Source organism: Diadema setosum, chromosome 18 (genome assembly GCF_964275005.1).
Source record: "Diadema setosum chromosome 18, eeDiaSeto1, whole genome shotgun sequence".
Taxonomy (NCBI): domain Eukaryota; kingdom Metazoa; phylum Echinodermata; class Echinoidea; order Diadematoida; family Diadematidae; genus Diadema; species Diadema setosum.
In genome coordinates, this window is record NC_092702.1 from 31,226,164 (window position 1) to 31,251,706 (window position 25,543).

A 25,543-nucleotide genomic window follows, 5' to 3' on the forward strand; every position below is an offset into this window, starting at 1 on the left:
CACATAAAAATCATTTTACATTATAAATTTCAGAATGGGGTGAGAGACTTTCAAAGAGAAGTAAAATCCATTTCATGAAGTCTCTCATACCTTGAACCTTGAACCTTGAATGAGTACTCTCCCAAAAGCGAAGACGCTGTCCTGGAGAGGGCTGTGCCGTGCGGTGTGCTGTAGCATGTGCCTGTGGTGACGTGAGCGCAGGTGCATCTATATACAGGTGCAGGTGCTCGGTGCGGGTGTGCCTCTCATTACAGCATCTTAAGAGTAGGGGGCGGCGCCATCTGTCTAATGACAGGGAGGGCTGCACTCCTAAAGGTCATCAAAGTACCTGATGTTACTACTTTGGCAGGGAGAGTGTTCCAAATTCTTATGGCTCTGGGGTAAAAACTGTAGAGGTGGCAGTTGACTCTGGAGTATGGTTGGAGGTATGACAGGTTGTGTTTCCTTGTGTTATTGTGTGCTATCCTGATTTCTTCTGGCATGGCTATGTTGACAAAACCATAGTGGATCTTGTACAACATCTCGCTTTGATGGAGGATGCGACGATGCTGTAGTGTATCCCAGCCGAGAGAAGAGAGCATAGAGGTGACACTGGATTCCCTTGAGTAATCATGGAACACGAATCTGGCTGCTTGGCGCTGGATGTTTTCTAACATCTGGGTGTCTTTCTGGGTATGTGGGTTCCAGGTGCAGGTTGCGTACTCAAGCTGAGGTCTGACGAGTTGGTTATATGCAGCTACCTTCACCTTCTTGTCACATTTGCCTAGGGTTCTCCGAATGATGCCAAGGGTTCTGGAGGCCTTAGCCTGGGTTTTCTGTGTGTGTACACCCCAACTCAGGTCGTTGGTAATTGTGACACCTAGGTATTTGTAGGATTTTGTCTGTGGTACTCTTGCCCATGCATGATGTAGGAACATGTCATTGGTTTACGCTTGAGGGTGATGGTCATGTGTGCACATTTCTTGATGTTGAAGGCCATGTCCCATGTCTCTGCTCATTTTGTTAGGGTTGAGAGGTCTTTTTGGAGGAGTTCCTAGTCACATCTTGATCTGATGCATCTGTATACCACACAGTCATCAGCAAAGAGCCGGATTGGTGATGAGATCTCGTCACAGATGTCATTTATGTATACCAGGAAAAGGGTAGGTCCAAGGACCGACCCTTGCGGCACTCCAGATAAGACGTCAACAGCTGAAGATGAAGAACCATTGATGGTTACTGTCTGAGACCTTCCCGAAAGAAAACTCTTAATCCAGAGCAGAGTATGGCCACGTATACCATAGAAGTCTAGTTTGGAGATGAGTTTGCAATGGGCAACCTTATCGAACGCCTTGCTGAAATCAAGGAATAGGGTATCAGTCTGGTGTTGTTGATTGATTGTTGAGGCCCAATCATGAATAGCTTCAGTCAGTTGGATTTCGCAAGACAGGTGTTGCCTGAATCCATGTTGGTTCTTCACAAGGATGTCATTGATGGCGAGATGTTTAGAAACATGACTGAGGATAAGATGCTCCATTATCTTGCAGCACAAGCATGTCACTTATTGGTCGATAGTTAGCTGGATTACTTTTGTTGCCAGATTTGTAGATACTGGTAACCCTGGCTTTTTTCCAGTCTTGGGGTATCTCATCAGTTTCATAGGATTGTTGGAAGAGGTGTGTGATGATGGGCGACAGCTCTTCAGCATAGTCGTGTAACATTCTGGCTGGTATTCCATCTGGTCCACTTGCTTTGGTGGTATTCAGTTCCTTCAGCTGTTTCAGAATGCCCGATTCCCTGATTTCGAGATTTTCGATTGAGTCATATGGAGAAGGACCTTTATCAGGAAGTTGATGAGAGTTCTCTCTGGTGCACACTGATGAGAATTGAGCATTTAGTGCATCTGATTTCTCTATATCAGTGGAGTAGTATTTGTCATCGACTTTGAGGATTGGTATGCCAGCAGATTCTCTCCTCTGAGACTTCACATACCTCCAAAACTTCTTTGGGTCAGTTGTTAGGCTGTCTCCGATAACATCGTTAAGGAAGTGACTGTGAGCTTGGTCTGTCATACGTTGTACTGCATTCCTCTTCCTTTTGTAGGTTTCCCAGTCTTGGGGAGATCGTGTCCGCTTTGCACGTTTATACAGCCTATCCCTCTTGTTCATTTCACGGGTTAGGTGGCGTGTGATGAATGGATAGCTGGGTTTGGTTATAGACTTCTGTTGAGGGATACTCTTCATGATCTCTAAAAGAGATGTCTTGAAGAACAGCCAGTTCTCTTCAACTGTTACATGATCGGGTTCCCTGTTGAAGTAATGATTGGCCAGGACATTGCATCTTTCCTTGATAACTTCACGGTCAGCCTTGTTATACTGATAAATGATCCTGGCTGGTTTCTTCTGTAGAAGTTAGGGACCATGTTGATGTTGAAAAGGATGATGTTATGGTCACTGATTCCTGGTTCCACACGAATACAGTCGACTACTTGAGGGTTGGTAGCGAGGATCAGATCAAGTGTGTTTCCGGAGTCTGGTCTCGTGCATTCTTTGCAAAGCTGGGTGAGATTGCCTGTGTTGATAAAGTTGAGGAACTAACCCCCTTTTTCCTTAGTATAAACGGGGTGTTAGAGTGGATGGCATGTGTTCTTGGGTTGGTGGTTGTGGTATGCTCCCAATCGATGTCAGGAAGATTAAAGTCACCTGTGAGAATGACATTTGGCAATTTCCTCTGTTTATTCAGAATGTTGGAGTATGAGTTTTGCAGTTCGTCGATTACTTCTGGCTTGGTACTAGGTGGTCTGTAGAAACTGCCAACATAGAGTTTTCCACTTTTTGGAAAGTCTATAGAGGCCCAACACACTTCTGCTTGGCAATCAAACTCTGGTCTTCCAAGTGATGCAATATCCTGTTTGATAGCTAGAAAGACTCCTCCTCCATTCGCATTGCGAAAAGTCTCATAAGACTTTCATGAAACGGACCCCAGGATTTTAAAACCAGTGCATGTAAAACAAAAGAAATAAAAAGAAATAAATGGGGGGTCTCGTGCGCCCCTTTAATTTTGTAAAGGCGCCTCCCCTTCGATCCTGGATCCCTCCCTGAAAGCTGAAATCTTTTTTCATGAAACACCAACATCGTGCAGGGCATAGTGTTAGCGAAGGCATCAAAGGGGAACATACATTGAAAACGATCATGACTGATATATGCTCTTCTTTTTGAAACTTTCGGATGTTTTCACTGTTCGCCAAATTTCAGTTTTTCTTGGATGTGAGAGTTGTCCTGAAACAGTGAAAAGGGTCTACTTATCCACTGCACTCCCCTGAGTGTAAAACAACAGTTTATCTGTGTTAAAGATATGAATGTGAATATCAAAATAGTGACACTTTTGAAAAAGGTTTTGACTGACAGAAAAAAAAAGGACGAATCCTGCATTATTCTTCCAATTTCAAGATTCCTTTCCTCAATTTGAGTCCTAGAACAAAAGAAAAAATTAGGTACTGGGTACCCCGTCTTTACTACTGGTTAGGCCCTACACTTCTCGTGATGACGTCATGACACGCTAGTCTCACTGGACTGTGGTGAAAAGCGATAAACACTGTCTTCTACAAAATGCCAACCAAAAAAGAAATTCGTTGCCTGCTCCTCGAAATGCCCCCCCCCCCCACACACACACACACACACACACGATGCCCTGCATGCACGCTAGCCGAATAGCGCTTGCATGCACTAAACAGCACACCCCAGCCCCACCCCTGATTTTGTAGTACAATCAAGGAGCTATTAATAGCTCCTTGGTACAATGGTACAGCAATTAGTGTACTACACGTAGTATGTTGCATGGATGCATTCGGTTCGCTTCGATATGCATACGGCCGGATGTGTAGTGAACGTGAAAACGTGCACGTACGTCGAGTGCTGCCGCTTGATCCGACCGACAGAGTAGGTGAACAGAGCTTATTTACTTCAACTTGACTGGGGAAAAATGTTGCTGAAATCACTTATTTAAAGTACGAGGTGAGTTTGAAGGGTTTTCATATTCTACTCAGTTTGTGTGGAAATGCCGACAGTATCACTAAAAATTGACACCGAGTACTGGCGCACGTGCTGTAGGGCTGCACGGCAATGGAGGCACACTGCACTTGTCTGTAGTCCCTTGCCTATGGAATTGTGATGTACTAGGCCTACTCTACTATACTCTAGACTGGTACACACAGTACGTACCGCAACTCTAGCTGCATTCTGTCGCGTCGCCTCTCGCTCGGCCTCGTCTCGTCTGCGGCATGACGGCGCGGCACACAGTAGCATAATGGGACTAAAGTCTTCTTCTTCTTCTTCTTCTTCTTCTCTTCTTCTTCTTCTTCTTCTTCTTCTTGTCAGTACCAGTAGTCTGCTTCCTTCAACCTTGAAGATTCTTGCAGAACTTGAATATCCTTTCATTACATTTCTATATCTTTTCATTACATTTAAGTGTATAAACAAGGAGGAGCAAAACATGGGTATGATTGCATTGGCATTGGAATAGATTTGGATTGCATTAAATTTAGGCCTAACTTTGTTAGACTTCTACTTGAAAAGTATAGAGTAAAAGTTACTTTAAAAAAACACCAGTTTTCAGACATTTAAGTTTACTAAACTTTTAAAGCTTTTCTGCAATATAGTTGTTAAACTCGAGTATACAAAATTATACTAGGCCCTAGGTGCCCTACATAATAAAATTACATACAAAATCATACCTACAACTAACTATACACAGCCCTGTCGCTGTACACAAGTGTAAGTCGCGACAGGGCTGTACGGTGTGGACACTCCGTAATCTCTGTATTCCGGGGCGCCGACGCGACTTTGAATTCACTGCACCATATTTGTTACTAAGACTACATAAGGTGAAAACTTTATCTATTTAGCTACCGTTTTCAGCTATTGATATTGATATACTCATTTTACAACTTACCAAAAATTGCACCTTTTTTAATCCTGTACGCCGCAGAAATAGTAGAAATTGCAGAAATGATTCGAAATGTCGGCGCAGCACTGGGCAAAGAGGGCGCTGTTGACTTTGCGGGCGTACAAACTCTAGCAGCGCAATTTGCATCGTTCAAAGCTGGGAAAGGTTTATTTTGAATGGCCCCGCGATGATCACAGCATTCCGGGTTAAGATTGGACTTTTTGCTCAGTGTATGTTGCGTGAGGGCTCACTATGGACTGAAATACACACACGTAGCATGCTCATAGTCCAAGTATCTCAATTCACGTGAGTGATTCGTAAAATTTGTGAAAAGAATGTAGAAATTTTCAATAGTTTTGTTGTTGTGTGGCCGTGTTCGAGGGGTTTAGTAGATATGTGTATGGGGTTCCGTAGATATGTGTATCACACACCGTCAGACCCCGTGCTAGCTTAGCGCACGGGGTCTGGTCGGGCTAACCTACAACTATTACTACACGCAGCCGTTGCCTGTATTCCTTCGCAGACGTTGTCATTTTTCAGTGTGGTTGTGCGACTCCTTCATGAATATCTTTATTAATCATGGAAAACTAAAATACAAGGAATTATCATAATCTATGATAATCATTCAATAATCGGTATGCGATTTTTTGTTTGATTACGTCAAAAACTCACCGAAATTTGTGGCTGAAATCAGGTCTGTAAACGTCCTTATTGCTTCACTCCTCATCTGCGTGTTATTCGAATGGCATTCACTCTCGTATACTACAACGTACAACGTAGGTAGTCGGAGAGCTAGAGGGCGCCTCTCCGACTACCTACGTTGTACGTTGTAGTATACGAGAGTGAATGCCATTCGAATAACAGTGTAGTGTTTGTGCCTGTTCTGTTCCTGGAAGCTTATCTTTCCTAAGTTCAAGACTTTGTGAGTTTAGCCATCTACAGTGTTGTACTCTATTGATAGACCTCTAGGCTTTACTTTGTACATTTTTAGATACCTTCCAATAGATCTACCTGTATTTTTTTTTTTTCTGGCGCAGCTGAAGTTGGGATTTTTTTTTTATTTCTGTCCATGCCACGGCCAGTGCAAGGGAAAGTAACACTAACAGCTACACTGTAATTTCAATTTGGCATTTATGTCGATGCTTGAATATTGATTTTTGTATGTGCAGTCGCATCATAAGAAATGAGGTAGAGGTTGTACTACACACATACATACATTAAAAAAAAAAAACGCTGCACCATGGTTTGGCCTCCTGTGCCAAAATTGGACAGCATGCAAAAGCATGTACTTGTAGGTTTCTATGTGTAATTGGCGGTCAAATTATGGGCAGCTTGCTTTACTGAGTGTTTTAAAGTGTGCATTATTTGCTTTACATGATATACTGTATACGCCATATATTTCGCGAGTCTAAATTTTTGCGAATCGGGAATTCTAGACGATTTCGCGAGTGGTTAAATTCGCGATTGTGGAGTCCTGTACTGAACAGTGAAGAGTACAGGCATACGTCACATTCACATCGGGATCAGAGTCAATATTTTCGAGAGTCTTTAATTTCGCGAATAGCACCTGACTCGCGAAATTCGCGAAAATAAAAACCTCGTGAACTATTTGGCGTGTACAATAACATTTTATAAATGAAAAGAAAATATTTTTACACATTATTGTATATCTAGACATCTCTAAGGTTATTAGACACTAATTAGAGTAGGTGACAGGGCTATCATGCTAATTTAAATTTTTCTACACCTCTATATCGTTTCAAGTGAATTCTAAATAGTTCTTTGGGTCATAGATACAACTGAATACCCAAGTCGAAGTACTCTTGTAAACTTAGATCTATACGTAAATCAATTTTACTTGAAAACAATTATGTAAGACCAGAAGTGAAGTAACATGTCCTTAGTCAGGATGTAGAACAAGATGCTTACAATTTGCATAGTTGTTTCAAGAGGCAAATCATTCTATACCTTTTTGAGTCATGTAAACATCACATTTTTAGCAAAAACTGTTCCAACTTGTGGAATGTTACATATATATGAGCAATCACTCTGTTGCAAAAGATGCAGTGTATATGAGCCAAATTGTTTCTTTTGATCACACATTTTGTTGAAAAGTTGTTTGTAATTCATTCGCATATAAAGGGACCGGTGTACTTAAAAATCCCAGCACTTAAAAGCATTGTGATGGGAAACACAAACATTGTGCTTGAATGCTTCCTGCCGAAGTTTGTTTGTTTCAACAGTGGGGAAGGAAAAAGCAATAGTTGTGCTTCATGGAAGACATTTAGAGTGACAGTGGGGAGGGAAAAAATTGCTCTGTACTAAATTGAATGCCTACGGTTGAGATGGTGAGAAGTGCAAAGACTCACGCTCCAAGGAGCAGACAAACACATATTTTCTATTCTCTTCTTCGTGCCATTGTGATATCTGATATTTAAAAAGCACTTCATTTGTGTTTTTTTGGTCAACCATACATTCAATACTTGGCAGTCTGGTACACTGTACCTTGTTCAACGTACAGTGTATGTATAATGTCTCTACCACAGACTGATATGAACATCATAACATGTATACATGCAAAGGTGTATAGAGAGTATCCGACCACCATACCTGATTATTACAATTGTATGCCATTAGTGTATTAACATCGTTCCTTGGTGCTCTTTGGGCTTTGCTCAGTAAGAAGATGGCAAAGGTCATTTTTACAAAAAAAACTCTAATAAATCCATGCTTCATTTTTATTTGTTTATAATTCTTTTTTCTTCTTTTTTTTTTTTTTGCATTCTTGTTATCAGAACGAAACAAATCCCAAGTACACAACCTCAGGATATTTTTACAACCCAGAATGATATACAAACACGCAAAATGTAACACACACACACGCACAATGTTGGCTATCATCTGTAATTGTTCGACCGTGTTGACAGCTTTCTGTGCCCGTAGGTGGTGCTGACCGTTTGCTTGGGATTTGGAGGATTTGGCAGGCACATTTAAACTCAAAGTGTTTCCAAGGCCAAAAACTGCTACCGGTATTCTTTCAAGAGCCCCTTGAAATAATTAGTAGTGCTTTGTATTTTGTCGGTGATGGTACAATAGTACACATTGCCACCTCATAATGATTATCATGCGTTTGTGCTCCCCACCCGCAAGGTGTATTTAGCCTTTGGGTGGCTACGATTAGGGCACAATAACACTTACGATGGCATGATTGTTCACAGACACATTCTACTCCTTCCAAATTTTCAGTGGCTCTGAATCTCACCAGCAATCACATGATAGGCCTCAGCATTCACATTTTAGACTTTCATTTAAAGTTTAAACATCTACAGTTTGTTTGTTTGTTTGTTTGTTTGTTTGGTGGTGAGTTGTCAGGAACACTGAGGAAATGAATAGAAAGCATGTTTATTTAGTAGTTTACCAGTGTCAATCAAATCAATAAAAATTATGCAGCTTATTTACTCCACGTACTAAGTCAAGTATAATGTATCACTTTTCAGTCTCATTTTAGATGACATGTTTTCACAGCCCAACCAGGCTAGTCTAGAGTCGCAAGCTGCTGTAGCCATACTATAGATGTAGGGCCTACATTGTATACTAGCTTAGCTTGCTTTTGTTCACAAGTGTATTATAACATTTGGGGCGGGCAGTGTATTGACTTGTATTTCATCTCAATTTCCTCAATAATTTGGTTGGATGACAGATTAGCGAAAACAATGATAGATTTCTTTTTTTAAAAACTATATGTGTCTGAAATCTCTCAAAAGCAGTACCGAGTGTTGGCAGGTATGTACCAAGAATGCTGTTTTCAAGGTAAATTGTATTGAATGTGCAAATATCAGACACAACATTGTTCTTGTTGTGTGTGCATGCAATATTGAAATTGTGTTCTGAAATGTGTTGATGACTATGTAAAGATCTTCCTGTAGGTTTCTCTCGCTTTGAACACTGACTACTTTCCTCCACCTTTCTATAATATGTTCCTTGAATTCAGTCAATCTATTTCAATAAATTCGATCCTTTTTTGTTTTCTTCCTCACCCATCACAGGTTGGGAGGAAAAGGTAGATCTGAAATATTCTGCTGTGAGAGTGAACAAGCCATAACACTAGTTGCAACTGTGCTGTCTGGAAGGATGAAGTACTTCACTTCAGCAACCATCTTCAAAAACTCATGGGACCAAGTTACATCAGCATTCTGGCAAAAGTATCCAGGACCATACAGGTATCGTTGTATGTGGGAATAAAACAAACAAACAAACAAACAAACAAACTGAAAAACAGGCAGTTATCTTTATCATGCTGCAGAATTTAAAGTCAAACTCTCCTTCGTATCATTTTGTTTTCTTTTTTTACCCAATTACAAGTAACTGTACTCTGAGTCTTATGCAACACATGACTGAGATTACACATAGACATGACCAGTATTTTATTGGTAATGTATTTATTATGACAGCTACCTTGTAGTAACAATTGATATAACGAATTATTAGTACTATGATGGGATAGAAAAAAGATAACATGTGGCAAGGAATGGGCTCAGATAAGTGCTTTTAGACTCCATCCCTATTTGAGAAGCAAATAACGAGCTAATCAAACTGCTCTGTGGCAGGAAATACATGTCTGTTCTGTGAAAGTTTAGTGGACCACACTTGGCAACCGAATGAAATGCCTGCTTTTCCTGTGCTAATATTCGGAACAAGCAACTATTGTATGCGGGATAATAGGTATGGATTTTCATGTTTTGCAAAAGTTTCTATGTTCATCCATGGAGCTACAAAACTGTAGCTCCATGGTTCATCTGTTTGTTTGTTTGGTTTTTTTTTTTTTTGCTTTATTCTCCTTGTGTCACTTACATTTCAGTAAGCATGTTCTGTCTGAAGACGTAGTCGCACGCCATGTGGGGGCAGACTCCAAGCTGTACAGCATAAGGCTTCTGACCAAGACCAATCGAATGCCGAAATGGGGCAGCTTCATCTTTGGGAATTACTCCAGATTTGTATCCATTGTTGAAGAGAGCATTGTGGATCCAAAGGCCAGAACATTGACTACCTACACCAGAAACATTGGCTATACAAACTTCATGGTAAGCATGTCACATGTCACATTGCTGAAGATGATAGGATAGGTCTGTGAGTCTGCGACAGTCCATTAATCCATTTATTGTTTTTTTTTCTTTTCTGTATAGTGAAAGAACACGTAGCTTTAATATTTCTTTGTGTCAGGGAAGAATCAAGGTGTACAGGCTCCAGCAAGTCTAAGAGACTTCTTCATGAGACTCTAGTTTGTTCTTTTGTGGGTAATGATTTTTTTTTTTTTCATATGTTGCTTGAAGTGAGATGATAATTTTTTTTTTTTTCTCATGTACACTGCATTTTCTTGTAATTGTCAATTATGAAAGGAAGAATAGTTTATGATTTGTATATCAGTGGTATGATAGTTGAAATGTTGAGTTTTTATATTGACTGTGATGCATACAGCAGTTTTTGGAATAAATTGTCACGGAGCATAAAAATTAGTAAGAGACATACACCTAGAGACAATCAAAAGAAACTAAAAAAAAAAAAGCTATGCAGTTCATACATTCCCAACTTTCTGTTCAGAATGTTTATACAATTATGACTCTAGAACGCGTGAATCTGATGTTAACAGACTAATGAAGTGCCGCTGTTTCCACGTTTGTTTTTCAATGTTGTTTGTTGCAACACAGGTATTGGAGGAGAAGTGTGTGTTCAAGCCATCACAGGACAATCACAGCTGGACAGAGCTTCACAGGTCCATCTGGGTCAACTCCAGCCTCTACGGTGTCTCCCGAGCCCTCATGGCCTTTGGGGTCGAGCGCTACAAGGCCAACATGGCCAAGTCGAACAAAGCGCTGCAGCACATCATTGATAAGCTCTACATGCCAGAGACTGTCCAAGACACACTACCTCAGGAGATGTCCAAACTCAGGAACCAGGCAACGGCCAAAGCCCAGGACATGGCGGCCCAGGCCCGTGGGGTGGTCCAGTGACGTGCACCAGCTGGCCCCTACTGGCACTAAATTGCCTAGAGATACAATACGTATATTTATATAGAGATGTATATGTGCTCGAGTACGACTATCAATCAATGCAGGTAGAGTGGAAAGCAGGTGGAGAATAATGGTTTCAGTATGAGCAGAAGGAACATACAGTCAAACCTGTCTTAGTGGCCATCTGTCTGTAGTGGCCACTTTTGTCGTTTCCCTTGGGTGGCCGCTACTGACAGGTTTGACTGTACTGTAAAACAAAATTTTCACATGCATTTTAATTTCGCAAATTTCAGGAGAGCCAAGATTCGCAAAATTTAAATACGTGCAAAAGTTCTTGTTTACGCTGTATGCATTGAATGCCAGTGGCAATTCGCAAAAATTTCATGCTGCCAAAATGTCTTGCTTTACTGCAGTCTTTGGAGTGAGCTGAGGGCAACAGGCTTCGCTTGGCACTCAGGATACCATGATGTCTGTAACCAGCTTGTGTCTGATTTCAAGACAAATGGAGAAATGAGTGAAATAACTGTGTTTCTCATTGCCAAGAACACAGGTTTTTGTACTTTATTTAACATCATTACAATTCTGTGGAGAGCTCAATATCCGTAGGTAAAAATACACACAGTATATATTCCATAGTACCCATTTTTTTTTTCCTCTGGTATGCTACACTTTATATGTGATATACATTGTATTTCACAATGTTGTAAATTTTCATTAACTTTGCAGATATGCAATTACAAACTGTATTTGAGAAATTTACATCATGGTCATATTACCTCTCATAAGGAAGATGTCATGCATTGTCTTCAGGGTGGGAAATCACTCACTTTTCTCATGAATGGGGAAAATGATTGTTCCTTCTTCCCTCACTCTGATTCTCAATCGTAAATTCACCCACACTCATTATTTACTTAGATCCAATTTGCAAAATGTTATACTTGTGAAATATACTGCATATTCAGCAAGACATTAATCAGCTCATTTATTCTTGTGAATTATCAAAGCCAAAGTAGTCATATTTCAGTTACATGTATGACAAGAAAATACACCTACCAACTATTCCTTTTTGATAAGACTTGCTTCTTTGCTTTTTCTGTTCTTTTTCCTTTTTAGAACAGGGCCCTGTTGCATAAAAAGATGAAATCAAACATAAGTCAGTTGTCAGCCAATCAGACTTGAGTACTGTATTCGCTGACTCATGTTTGATTTCTGACTGAAAAGTTTGATCTCAAGTTTTCGGCAAGAGGGCCCTCAAGAAATTTTATTCAACCTTGTATTCCAATTTCTACGGATACGTGCTGATAGTAATATGTAGAAAGTGAGTAAAAATTCCAATCTTTGAAAATGTTCTCCCATTTCCTGTTCATGGAATTTCAAGGGTGGCAGGTATGCAACAACGTATACTGATTTTTAAGTGATTTCATGTCCACATTTGTATGAATACTAATTGTATGTAATACTGATTTTCAGACAGAGCTTTCCCAATGATAATGAACTCTGTTACAACAAAGTAAAAATTCATGTCCCAATTATTATTTATACATCTGTGTATACTTCGTTTGTTCCGCTGTAGTGAAATTTTGGTACAATGAAAGAAAACTGCTGGTTCCAAGGACTTCATGGTAGTGCGAGTCAGCTTTACAAACCAATCAAACAAGCTAAATGAGACTTAGAACCATTTCTCAGTGTGATACACAGTGAATACCATCATACCTTCATATCATGTTGATTATTATGAAGTCGTGTATACTGATATACATTGTATATTGCCGTCCTTCATAATATATCTCTCACATTCAGATATGAAGTCCTGGCAGATTGTAAAAGCCCAGTTATAGTGCAAATATTTAGCAGAATGAAGGCTTTTGTTTTCTACAGTGGAAGTAACTTTCTCTGGCGTGACTTGGTACAATCGTACTATGTGATGCCAGATTGCATAGTGTGCATTTGACAAATGAGGCAAGTAAGATTGGTGTATACTGTAATACGTAGAGAGTAAAATAGCTTAAGTTGCAACTTGCCTTTGTCAGCACAAATGGCTAAAACAAATGTAAGCCAGAGTTGTTGTTTATTTAGTTGATTTCATTTCATTTCTTTCTTTCTGTTTTCTCTTTAAAACAGTCCTGATTAAGTGATGAAATGTCTCAGATTTTAAGTTTGAATTTGAAGATCAAATATGACAGTGCAATGTGCTGGTGCAACTGTGCAACCAGCACCAAGTAAGGTGATTGGTCAGATTACCAATGGAACATTTTCACCCTTAGAAGGAAATACATGAACAAATTGTACACACATATTATGATCTCAGTAGCAAAAGCTGCACGACACATTTGAGTAGCATGGTCTCAAACAGTTTGAAATATATATGCTGGTGTTTGCCCTTAATGGTTGTCACTTGGAAGTGTCTGCTGTTTCTAATGCTACATGCATTTTTTATGCCTCCGCCACGAAGTGGTGCCGGAGGCATTATGTTTTCGGGTTGTCCGTCCGTCCGTCCTTCCTTCCATCCGTCCGTCTGTAATGAATTTTGTGGACAGCGTAACTAAAAAACCTTTTGAGGTATCCTAATGAAACTTGGCATGTACAGTTAAACTCGCCTAAGTCGACATCGCATATGTCGAATAATCGCGTAAGTCGATGATTTTAAAAAGTCCCGATTTTTCCCCATTAACTTACGTGTATTAATTCACTCATTAGTCGAATTTTGTAAGTCGAATACTCGCCTATGTCGATGAAATTCCAAGAACGCTTTCACGGAAAAACCATTGAATTCACTGTGCCTAAGTCGAATAAGATTTTATTGTGTAATAGATCACTGTCATTATTCATTATTTATTACTCATTATTATTTTGTTTGTCAGATGAGTTTGAGGTGACAACAAAAGATGATGTAAAGTATCAAAATTCAAAGCGATCGCATGAACTCGTTGAACTCTCTTCGTGTTTGGAGGTCCGCTGGTACAGCCCTGTCAGCTGCCGCGCTACGTACGTACAGCGACTGGGCTGTGTATTGCTCCACTCGCAGTAAGGCGTTCGTACAGTACACATGCGTTCATTTACATGTACAGTATTGAGCTTGCAGTGTAGTTTGGGCATTTGCATTTGCAGTGCCCTGCAGTGGAGTGGTATGGATGAAGCTGCTGAGTTTTCAAAGCGGAAAGTAGGGGGAAAGTTACGGGCACGGGTAAATCAGAATTGCACCTCTACACGCATTTCAAGCCACGGTATGGTAAACTGGAATCAATCACTGCTCAAATATCGTTCATATTCACTTCCCCAAGGTTTAACAAGGGTGTAAAGTAATCGGACCTGTGCCAATACTAATGCACTGTCCATGCAAAGTTAGCCGCGGCCCTGCCGGGCGACCCGTGCTGCGGCACACCGCTCCAGCTCTCGGCTCCAGAGTAGACAACATACATATACATTATACATATGTACGTGTGGTGTAACTGTAAGTCGATTTTTTTCGACTTGCGCACAAGTCGAAAATCGCCTAAGTCGATGTGTTTTGCTCAGTCCCGAGAAGATCGACTTATGCGAGTTTAACTGTATGTGTATTATGGGGTGAAGTTGTGCCTATCAACTTTTAGGTGCACATGCTCAAGGTCAAAGGTCAAAAGGTCAAGGTCAAATACATAAAATTTCACTATTTCCACCATATCTATGCAATGCCTGAAGATATTTTCTTGAAACTTAGTGTATACATGTATTACGCAATTAAGATTCTCTGGTGAAAGTTTGGGGTCATGAGGTCAAAGGTCAAAAGGTCAAGTAAGAATATTAAAATTTCACTTTTTTCTCTGTACCTTGGAAATTGTTCAAGGTATCCTCATGGAGCATAGTGTATATACATGTACTGACTGGCAGTGATTATCTAGAGAATTTAGGGTTCATGGGGTCAAAGGTCAAGGGCAGCACTTCAAAATTTTACTATTTCCCTCATATTTATTCAATGCCAGCAGGATTATTTTTTTTTTACACTTGGTGTATGCATGTATAACCCAATAGAGATTCTCTGGGAAGTCTATTTTTTTTTCTTCTTTTTTTGCCTCAACGGTCAAAAGGTCAAAGATGAAGTAAATGTGCTGAACTAACTTTTTCCTCCATATCTCGGAAGTGGCTCAAGTTGTCTTGAAACTTACTACATATTTATGCATGTTCTGCCTGACAGTGATTATCTTATGAATTTTAGGGTCAAAGGCCAGATGAAAATGGTAACAATTTACTATTCAATACTGAAATTGCACTTTTTCTCCATACCTCGAAAATTACTCAGTGCATAAGCTTATGAATGGGTCAAAGTCAAGTTAAAGTCCTAAAATTCCCAAATGCTCTCCTATTCATCCAATTAGACCTAGGTCAAGGAAGGTGAACATTCAACACATTTGTGACAAATTTTAATTATTTTGCCAATTTTGTGAAAATGTAATCACACATTGTCCACATGTACTATAGACCTATTAGGAGAATCATGCATTATGGCGGAGGCATGTCAGTCGCCATAGCGACATTTCTTTTTTTTTTTTTTTTTGTAATGAAACATGTATGTATGTATGTATACTGGTAACATGTTGGTGCCGGTAGTTCTGAGGATTTGAAATTATGAGTCAAATTGCTCTGTTTGTTTCAAGCTCTGTAAAAGTGCTGATTTTTTTTTTTTTTTTTTTTTTTTAAATCAGATTTCAACTACCCATTGAGTCATGCACAGATATGTAAGTCGTGTTACTTCATAAGTTTGAGAGGGGTGTGAAGTTTGACCATATGACTGCTGTCAAACGGTTCATTATTCCAACTGTACAGTATATGTACAATTTTTTTTTTTTTCAATGACATGCTGCATTTGATGAAATGATTTATGTAATACAATTACCAATTTCTTCTTCATGTATGTAAGATGTCCTGAATGTACCAAAGTTAAAATATAACATTCAGTAAAGTGATCATTCAAATTTGTTCTGTGTCTTCCAAAGCCTCTTACTAAGGATGTCTCTGCATTAAGCTGCTACTATCCATTCCACCCACAATCTCATGACAGTGAATAGGGTGCTTTTCATCAAGTGTTTCGTCAGTGATTTTCACTGACAAATTTGCTTTTCAGCCAGTCAGATGCAAAGATTCCAGTAGCTTATAGGGGCATTCCAGACGGAATTTTCATAATTTCACATCATGTAGTGCATAAATCGACAGTTCCATGTATAGATTTGGGGACTTTATTGTGGTCCATGAGCAGAGAAACCATTACTCTGAAAAATTTTAAACAAATTACACTGAACAATGTTGATGACATAGGAGCCTCACATATTTCAGAAATGTAGCAGTGTAATTCCATTACAATACCACATGCTTAACAAGGTCACCTGTGTAGAATGTATGCATGCCATCTTCTTTTGTTCTGCTTCCTTGATCCCCAACTCATGCATTCTTATGGTGAGGCTGCCTTGTCATCATCCTTGTTCATTGCAATTTGTTGTAATTTTTGAAGACATTCTTATTCCTCGGCCCAATCACTATAAATTCTGAAACTACATGTCCTTGGTATAGCTAAAAGTTGTTCAAATGCAAAAGTCTGAAAATCATCCAGAGGTCCGTCAGTGACTGACAAATTTTATGCAATGCTGCCCAGGTGAATTTACTGTGTCACACACACACACACACACACACACACACACACACACATCACACACACACACTCACACAAAGAACAGAAAAAGAGTAAGATACTTGTATAACATACATGTGTAAGCATTCTGTGTACTTTGTATGTGCAATTTAGATAAGGTACTGTTGTCTGACAAATGCTGGCAGCGACACGTGAGTGGAATTAGATTTATGTAAAATGAATCAAAGATTTTATGTCATGAACGTTGACATACAAAATGTAATTGAGTATCTGTATATAAGAACGACCCAAGTCCATGGAAGACCATTTTGAGTAAACTTAAAAAAACTTCATTTCTTTTTATTTGTCCAATTATGTTCTATTCAACTGTGATGGGAAGGTAACATTGTATATACAAACATTTACATTATTGTGGAGAGGCCATTTTGTGTGATGGACTTGGGTCGTTCTTTGAATCATATACATGATATTCTGCTATAGAGATGAGAGAAGGATGAGAGAGGGCGCTATAATATGAATGTAAGAATGACCAAAGTTCTTCATTCTTACATTCATATAAGATTTAACTCATTCATTTCAGGTACTTCCGGGGGTAATTACGATTTATCATTTATACACAAGATGAGTCCATGCATCATACTATAATTCGAGCAACGTTTGTCTGTCTGTCTGTTTGATCCTCTACTCCTCCCAGGTCCTTTGTCCGATCTCCATCAAACTTAGTGGGTGGATGCAGGTTGACCACGAAATTGCCCTTGAGGGGTTCATTTTTGGAAAGGTCAAGGTCACTGGGGTCAAAGGTCAAATAACTGTTTTTCGCTACTCCTTCAATGGGGATCTCCCAGGTGTAGGCCTACTAATATGGGGATCCCCCCAGAAATATCCTCAATGGGGATTTCCCAGGTGTAGGCCTACTTATGCTTCCAGCAAGTTTGGCCAAGATCGGACCAAGGAGTAGCGCAAAACAGTTATTTGACCCCCATTGACCCAGTGACCTTGACCATTTCTGGGGGAATCCCCATAGAGGATTTCTGGGCACTGGCTGAAGCCAAACAAGCATGATACATGTACTTCATCATAGCCCCCCCCCCCCCCCCCCCATGCCCCACTTCGGCTGATTCAGCACTCTACGGGTACATTGACTAGTAAGCTACAATTTCCTTTGTCTAACTGAATTTGGCCAAAAATTGGACTTGGGTCGTTCTTATATTGAGGTCTTCAATTTCCAGACTGGTCCAATACAGGAATCAAGAACCAAGTAATCCCAAGCTTGCTTTTGTCCCTTATCTGTGAATCTGTGATGGTGTTCTTGACTGCATGAGCATACTGCTTTATTGTCATTTGCATGTCAGGAGAACAAGCATTCGCTTGTCCAGCAGCCAAACTTTGGAATTACCATAAGAAATTTGACGAGGAAATCCCCAACTGTGGCATTCTTTAAATCAAGATTCAAAATGTGGTTTGTTTTTTTTTGGGGGGGTCATTTAAAAGTTTGTTATTGTTTAGCATATCAGGAGCTTTTGCAATACAGAATATGTTGTCAGTGATTCTGTGCTTTATAAATTGATATCAATTATCATTAGGCCCTATATTCACCCAACTCTTCAATCTTACCTTGTTGGACAGAAATGCGTGAAGATACTGTGCAATGCAAATGCATGTTGACTTGTATTGATTCATTTTTTTTTTTTATGAATAAATAAATAAATAAAAAAAAAACTTGATCATCACTGGTGTGGCCATAAGAATATATAAATACACGTATGTGCCATACATTTCATGTAAATTTTCTACAATATTTCTTCAGATAACTTGGATACACCCACAAAATTACATACTTTCCATTCAAGATTCTGTCACTGACAGTATCTGCCAATCACTGGCAAAGTGCCATGATTACTAAAAGACGGTGGAATGCACCCTCCCTGTACTGAACATAATTTGTATGTTTCCCTGCAATGTCTTCTGTTAATCATTTACGTAACCTGTAAACATGCAAGTTATACTCAATCTAGGGAATGGTGCATTTCCACATTTTCCGTTTATGAAATCCATTATAAATACTCGCGTAATGATTGACAGATAATACCATTGACAGAATCTTGGTTTTGTTTGTTTGTTTGTTTGTTCATTCCCATTTGAGAAGATGGCCGGATAGCCCATATTCAGCTATGCTAAGCAGGTCTTCCATGGGGTCCAGTTGGATGTGAGGTGGGACCACTTCACCGGGTTAAACACCCTGCTCTCTGCGATGAATGAATGAAGCGGGATCTTTTACGTGCATGAGTTGTTACTCTCTCATACACGGGACCTCCATTTTATGTCCTATCCGAGGGATTGTCCGATCCGAAGTTTGTTTGTTTGTTTGTTTGTTTGTTTAAGGGGCCGCGGAAGCGGCCCCCCCCCCCCCACTTTTGGTTCGTCAAAAAAAAAAAAAAAACCGAAAAAAAAAATCGAAAAAAAAATCACAACACTCATGAATTTCAATTCCCAAAGATTCCGCCCTTAGATTCTTCCCGTCCAAGCGGGGGGGGGGGGGGGGGGGGGGGGGGGGGGGGGGGGGGTCTTGACCTTGCCACCCCCCGTCCCCCCCCCCCCCGGTCCCGCAGCCCCCCCCCCCCCCCCCACACTGAAAAACGTTCCACGGCCCCTGTGTTTGTTCGTTTGTTTGCTTTTGAGGGCGTATCCAGGTAATCTGAAGAAAATAGTGTAAAATTATTGTCAAGTACAAAATGTACTGTATATGACACATACAACTACTGTATTTAGATATTCATGTGGCCACTTTAGTAATGTGGGGCGCTGTGGCATAGTGGATAAGACTCCCGACTCACGATCGGAAGACCCGAGTTCGAGTCCCGCCCAGTGCTTACGTCCTTGGACAAGATGTTTTTACTCACTATGTCCCTCTCGACCCAGGAGTATAAATGGGTACCTGCAGTGGTACCTGGCTACGCTAGGGTAATAATAATAGCAGGGCCCTCTGGTAGAGCAGTGGCAACACTGAAGAGGCTACCCTGGGTAAATAAGACATTATTATTATTATTATTATTATTATTATTATTATTATCATTATTATTATTATTATTATTATTATTATTATTATTATTATTATCATCATTATTATTATTATCATTATTATTATTATTATTATTATTATTATCATTATTATTATTATTATTATTATTATTATGTTGAGGGTATCATGAATCAACACGAGTCGGCATGCATTTGCATTGTACTTGCACAGGTCCTTTAAAGCATACATCAAACTTTCAAGGAGTTAGTGTTTGGTCTGACGGTAGAGGTGGATATGAATGAGGTCATACATGTACTTGAAATAACAAAATTTTTCCTCTGGTGAGAGAGAGAGAGGGAGAGAGAGAGAGAGAATATGAGTAAATACACTTGTGCTTTATTCATCATACAGTTATGGGAAACTGCCCTGTGTTCCAAGTTGAATTGAAGAAATTAAATAAAACAAAAAAGTGACAGTGTTATCCAAGAATGATGAAATATCTAGAATGAGCCAGTTATATACGAATTGGCTTATTGATAAATCAAAGAGGTATTTGACGGTATGCGTATTTAAATCTATACCACCTCGTGTGCGTGCGTGCATGAGAACACAATGACGGTTGTCTGTTCTTGCACAATAGGCGTTTTCACATCAGCCCGATAAAAATCCAAGCTCGAAATATTTCCCGCGATTGCGAATTAGAGCGCTATTTCATTTCTTATTCCCATCAGCCCGAAGAGCTGGTAGCCCAAATAGTTAGAAATTTTAAAATAGCTAATTCGACAGCTGAGTATGTTCAAACAGCATCAGTAATGTGTGTGCCCTCTCAAAAATTCCTCATGATTTGTGTGCAGTGTGTCTCGATCGATCGGGTCACACACGCTAGGCATGATGGGATTCATCGCGCTAATTTCTCGAGTCGTTTTCACATTATCAAATAGCGCGCCACTATCCCGCTAATTCAGAAATTTCCCGAGTTGGAGTCGAGAAATTTTCTCGATCAGAGCGATACAATTAGCGTGCTAATTCGTGTTCACATTATTAAATATCGCGCTATTTCGCTATCGGGAAAATTTCCCAAGTCAGAAAATAGCGCGCTATTTCGAAACATCGGGCTGATGTGAAAACGTCCTAGTCCTAGTCTTAGTCCTACCAAGGAGGTTTAAGAGATGGAGATCCAACTGGCTGTAATTATTCAAACAGCAGCCATTTTTCTATTGATGCACAAAAGAATTCCACAGGTGCACTTGTGCCTTTGATGATCAGGGTTCCATGCCGCCGTCTTTTTGAGCAATCTGAAGATTCATTTCAAACTGTAACATTATATCGTCTATATTCTGCTTGTTTATTTGTCAAATAGAATGAATGGTCTCTTAATGATAAAGCATACGAAACAAAAGTAAATCCCGTCCAAGATTATATGCAAAAATGTTAACCTTAGCTGTACGTCGTGAAAATGTTTGAAACTGTACTCTCATTACAAAGCCGATTTTATCATCTTTCCGATCGCTTTCGACAAATGAAACTGATATAATTTTCGAGTATAGTTCTTTATTCATTTATATGTTAGATTAGTGTAAAGTCATGTAAAAACGAGTAATTTTAATTTTCATTTCATCAATTTTTGTACAATTTTTATTCGCACATCCCCGTGCCTGTGCTATTAATGTGCCGCTTGTTTTCTACGAAGGGACGGCGAAAAGCAACTACCATCATAAAGACATATCTTCCTTTGAGAGTGACGAGTCATGATGCAATGCCACATGAATCAATTGTCTTCCTATCTGTGAGGCAGCTCCAGTTTAGCACATACTTCAAATATTTCTGAGTGGCGGCATGAAACATGGGATCAAAGGGAATGAGACTGTTGTTACTCCATTTCTCAAACCTCCTTGGTCCTACTACTATCGGGCTCGTGCATAGATAATATGGATAGGGCATGTATTACACCATAGTCATTGATCCAAGGGACTTAGATCATCACTTCATATACTTTTTATGCCTCCGCCACGAAGTGTTGCCGGAGGCATCATGTTTTCTGGTTGCCCGTCGTCCTTCCGTCAGTCCGTAATGAATTTTGTGGACAGTGTAACTAAAAAAACTTTTGAGGTATCCTAATGAAACTTGGCATGTATTTGATTATGTATTAGGGGATGATGCCTATCAACTTTCGGGTGCACATGCTCAAGGTCAATAGGTCAAGGTCAAATGCTTAGAATTTCACTATTTCCCCCCATATCTATGCCATGCCTGAAGATATTTTCTTGAAACTTAGCGTATACATGTATTACCCAATTAAGATTCTCTGCTGAAAGTTTGGGGTCATGAGATCAAAAGTCAAAGGTCAGAAGGTCAAATAAATATGCTAAAATGTTATTTTTTCTCCGTATCTCGGAAATTTTTCAAGGTATCTTCATGGAACATAGTATATATGCATGTACTGACTGGCAGTGATTATCTAGGCAATGTGGGGTTCATGGGTCAAAGGTCAGGGGTCAAAGGTTAAGGGCAACACTTCAAAATTTTACTGCTTCCCTCATGTTTATGCAATTCCAGCAGGATTATTTTTTTTTTTTTACTTGGTGTATGCATGTATAACCTAATAGAGATTCTCTGGGAAGTTTTTTTTTTTTTCAAAAAGGTCAAAGGTCAAAGATCAAGTGAAAGTGCTGAACTTACTTCTTCCTCCATATCTCGGAAGTGGCTCAAGTTATCTTGAAACTTAGTACATATTTATGCATGTTCTGCCTGACAGTAATTCTCTTATTAATTTTAGGGTCAAAGGCCAGATGAAAATGGTAACAATTTATGTATTCAATACAGAAATTGCACTTTTTCTCCATACCTTGAAAATTACTCAAAGCATAAACTTATGAAAGCGTCAAAGTCAACTTAAAGTCCTTAAATCCCCAAATACATGCTCTCCTATTCATCCAATTAAACCTAGGTCAAGGAAGGTGAACATTCAACACATTTGTGACAAATATGTCATTTTAATATTTTGCCAGTTTTGTGAAAATGTAATCACACATTGTCCACATGTACTATAGACCTATTAGGAGAATCATGCATTATGGTGGAGGCATACCAGTCGCCATAGCGACATTTCTAGTTTTGTAGTTTATTTTGTTAGAGTTACATGTATTAACATGTCACAAGTCAGTTAATTCCTGTAGCCTATTTCCCCCAAGAAAGTCAATGCGTTTATCTTGTTAGAGTTATGTCAAAGAGCACAATTAGTTTCCGGTAGTCAAAATTTATTTTCAAAGTCGATGCGTTTCATTGCGTTTAAAAACACAACTTTAATACATATATAAGATGACCTCAGATAGAAATGGCTACAAATTCTTATTAACTTGGATTTATTAGATTAACTCACAGGCAATCTAAATTAATTTGTGTGTGTGTGTGTGTGTGTGTGTGTGTGTGTGTGTATGTATGTATGTATGTATGAAAAACAAAAAAGTGTTTGTGTCATCAGATGTGCGTCAGAGGTCCAAGGAAAGGTTAATACATGTATTAGTGAATGCAGATGCATGTGCTGCAAACAAACAAACCACTTTTTTTTTTTTTTTTTTTTTTGTAAATGGAATGCACGGTCGAAGGATGAAATTAAACGCAATTACTCACCGGAAAAGTTTTCCAATCAAACGTGATGGTTGACTTCTCACCCTTTTATGATTAGGCCCACTGATACAGCTCTGTGGAAAAATAACTGGTGGTGTGGTAGATCGCGTCATAGCTAGGTTTTGTCCCTCTTGAGACGAAATTGATGATCACAAATCCAAAGGCTAGCTCTGTAAAAGTCCATGGCATTAATATTGATAATGCGAAAATTGATGATCACAAATCCAAAGGCTAGCTCTGTAAAAGTCCATGGCATTAATATTGATAATGCAGGTTAACAAAATTTTAGTTTAACAAAATTAGGTGATCAATACATGAGATTCCTCACGTCTCTCTGTAAAAAAAAAAAAAGTATTGGAAGAGGTATAGGCCTATATTACATAAATTGCCCGATATAGGTCTACATAGATTGTCACCCCAGGGATCGATGACGAAGCATGCGATATCTAGTGCAAGGATTTGTATGTGCAAGGTAATGCTCCAATTGTCTTGTATCGACCTTCATTTATACTTGCGATAAAATCCTGTGAAAGCGTACTTAGCATTATACAATTACATCAACACTTTCCGGTGGAATTTTGAACTATTAGGCATTCCTAAGCTGTTGCTTGACTTCAATTTGCCTTTAATGTCTGAACAGGAAAGGGTAAAAGTTTATGACTACAACAGTGAAAATTTTGATCAAAATCTGATTGAAATAAGAGAGTTTTATGAAGTTGTGCTGATTTTTTAAACAGTTAATATGAATATGCATGATTGAGTTGATGATTCATCACCTCACAAGTTTTTATTGATCGTGTTAAAAAAAATGAGTTAAAAGTAATTAAAAACATATCATTCCAGGCTGAATAACTTCAAAATAATGATTAGTCGTTTTTTTTTTTTTTTTTTTTTTTTTGTAGGAATTGAGACAAGGGCATAATTGCATTTGAGCAATAGATACAGTATAGTAAATGAGTGAAAATAATAACAAAAGAAATAACCGGAAAGTTCAAGATTTTGTGCACGAACTATATATGAAAACTTCACAGTAATTTGTTGTTATTACTGATACAGCCCTAATTCTCGTTTCATTTATTGAATTGAATTTGAATTGAAAGGTATTTATTAAATAACATCTCTTGCAGCCAGGAGGCTGGATTGCGGACATTTTACAAGGATCATCATGAATACATTCAAATATACAAACATACATTAGAAATATTAACTATTGCACAATAAAATCAACCTTTACCATTAAAAAAAAATACAATTACAATTATTCACATCTCTGTTCTTATTTCCATAAATAATCTCTTTTGTTTAATAAATAACCTTACTAAAAAAAAATCAACTTTCTTTTCTTCCATCTTCTCTTTTCCCCTCCTTATAAACTTTACCATCCTTATCATCACTTTCCCTCCTTCAACCTCTTCTTATTCCCTGAAATTATCCTTATCATAATCACACATTATTATTTTCCATCATAAAAATTAAAATACCATTTACTCTCTATCACAAAATATCAATCAATATACATTCATAAAAATATACTATTGCAATGTATTATACCAAACACTAGTTTCGTATCAATGAAATTATTCAAACTACCAAATTTCATATTTCACATAACACAGAACACAGAAACATAATATGGTAATTAAACTGATCTAAAAAGTCTGCTTAAGACTAAACAATTCTGGCAAATGAGAAAAAAATTGAGATAAAATCAGAAATAAATGAATGAATGGAGGGCCCATATTCAAACACATCATTACAAAGAGAGAGAAAAAAAACCACCTTAACAATGATGAATCAACATGCGGTTTTTAACAAAGTTGAGTGTTTTATCAAAGGGAGAAAATTTCGGCGTGCCTGCAAAAGGCTGAACTTGAATAGTAAAATACAGAGTGCATGGACGTTATAACTTTCAATAAAACATCAGTTATATTCTTCTCTGTAAAAAAAAAAAAAAAAAAAAAAATATATATATATATATATATATATATATATATATATATATAAATCATATTCATATTAAAACACTTTAAAAACTTACACATATAGAAGCAAAATCAGTTGTTATCTCATTTTCATGAATAATCTCTATTGTTCATACAATTAACCTGACTAACCACAACTTTTTTTTTCATCTACTCATCTTCTTCTTCTTCTCTTTCCCCCTCATTATAAATTTTACCATCCTCTTCTTCACTTTCCCTTCTTCAACCTCTTCTTATTCCCTTACTATCTATTACAAAACCTCAATCAAAAAATCAGATATTACATTCATCAAAAAAATATATACTACGATTATACAAAACACTAAATTCATATCAATAAGATTATTCAAAATACAACATTTCA

At 38.5% G+C, this 25,543-nt stretch overlaps 2 protein-coding genes across 2 annotated transcripts; one reads left to right on the forward strand and one right to left on the reverse strand.

Annotated features, from left to right (window-relative positions):
• Positions 1-248: 248 nt before the first annotated feature.
• Positions 249-4,283, reverse strand: LOC140241452 (uncharacterized). The gene is made up of 3 exons (XM_072321181.1): positions 4,200-4,283; positions 1,568-2,381; positions 249-859 (listed from the first exon to the last, which is right to left on the reverse strand). Exons 1-3 carry the CDS (start codon positions 4,281-4,283, stop codon positions 249-251), a joined length of 1,509 nt encoding a protein of 502 aa, XP_072177282.1.
• LOC140241861 (PRELI domain-containing protein 1, mitochondrial-like) lies at positions 3,945-11,580 on the forward strand. Its single transcript, XM_072321614.1, has 4 exons — positions 3,945-3,992; positions 8,970-9,143; positions 9,782-10,004; positions 10,629-11,580. The coding sequence occupies exons 2-4, from the start codon at positions 9,055-9,057 to the stop codon at positions 10,929-10,931; spliced, it is 615 nt and encodes a 204-aa protein (XP_072177715.1). The 5' UTR covers positions 3,945-3,992; positions 8,970-9,054; the 3' UTR covers positions 10,932-11,580.
• The last annotated feature ends 13,963 nt before the right edge of the window (positions 11,581-25,543 follow it).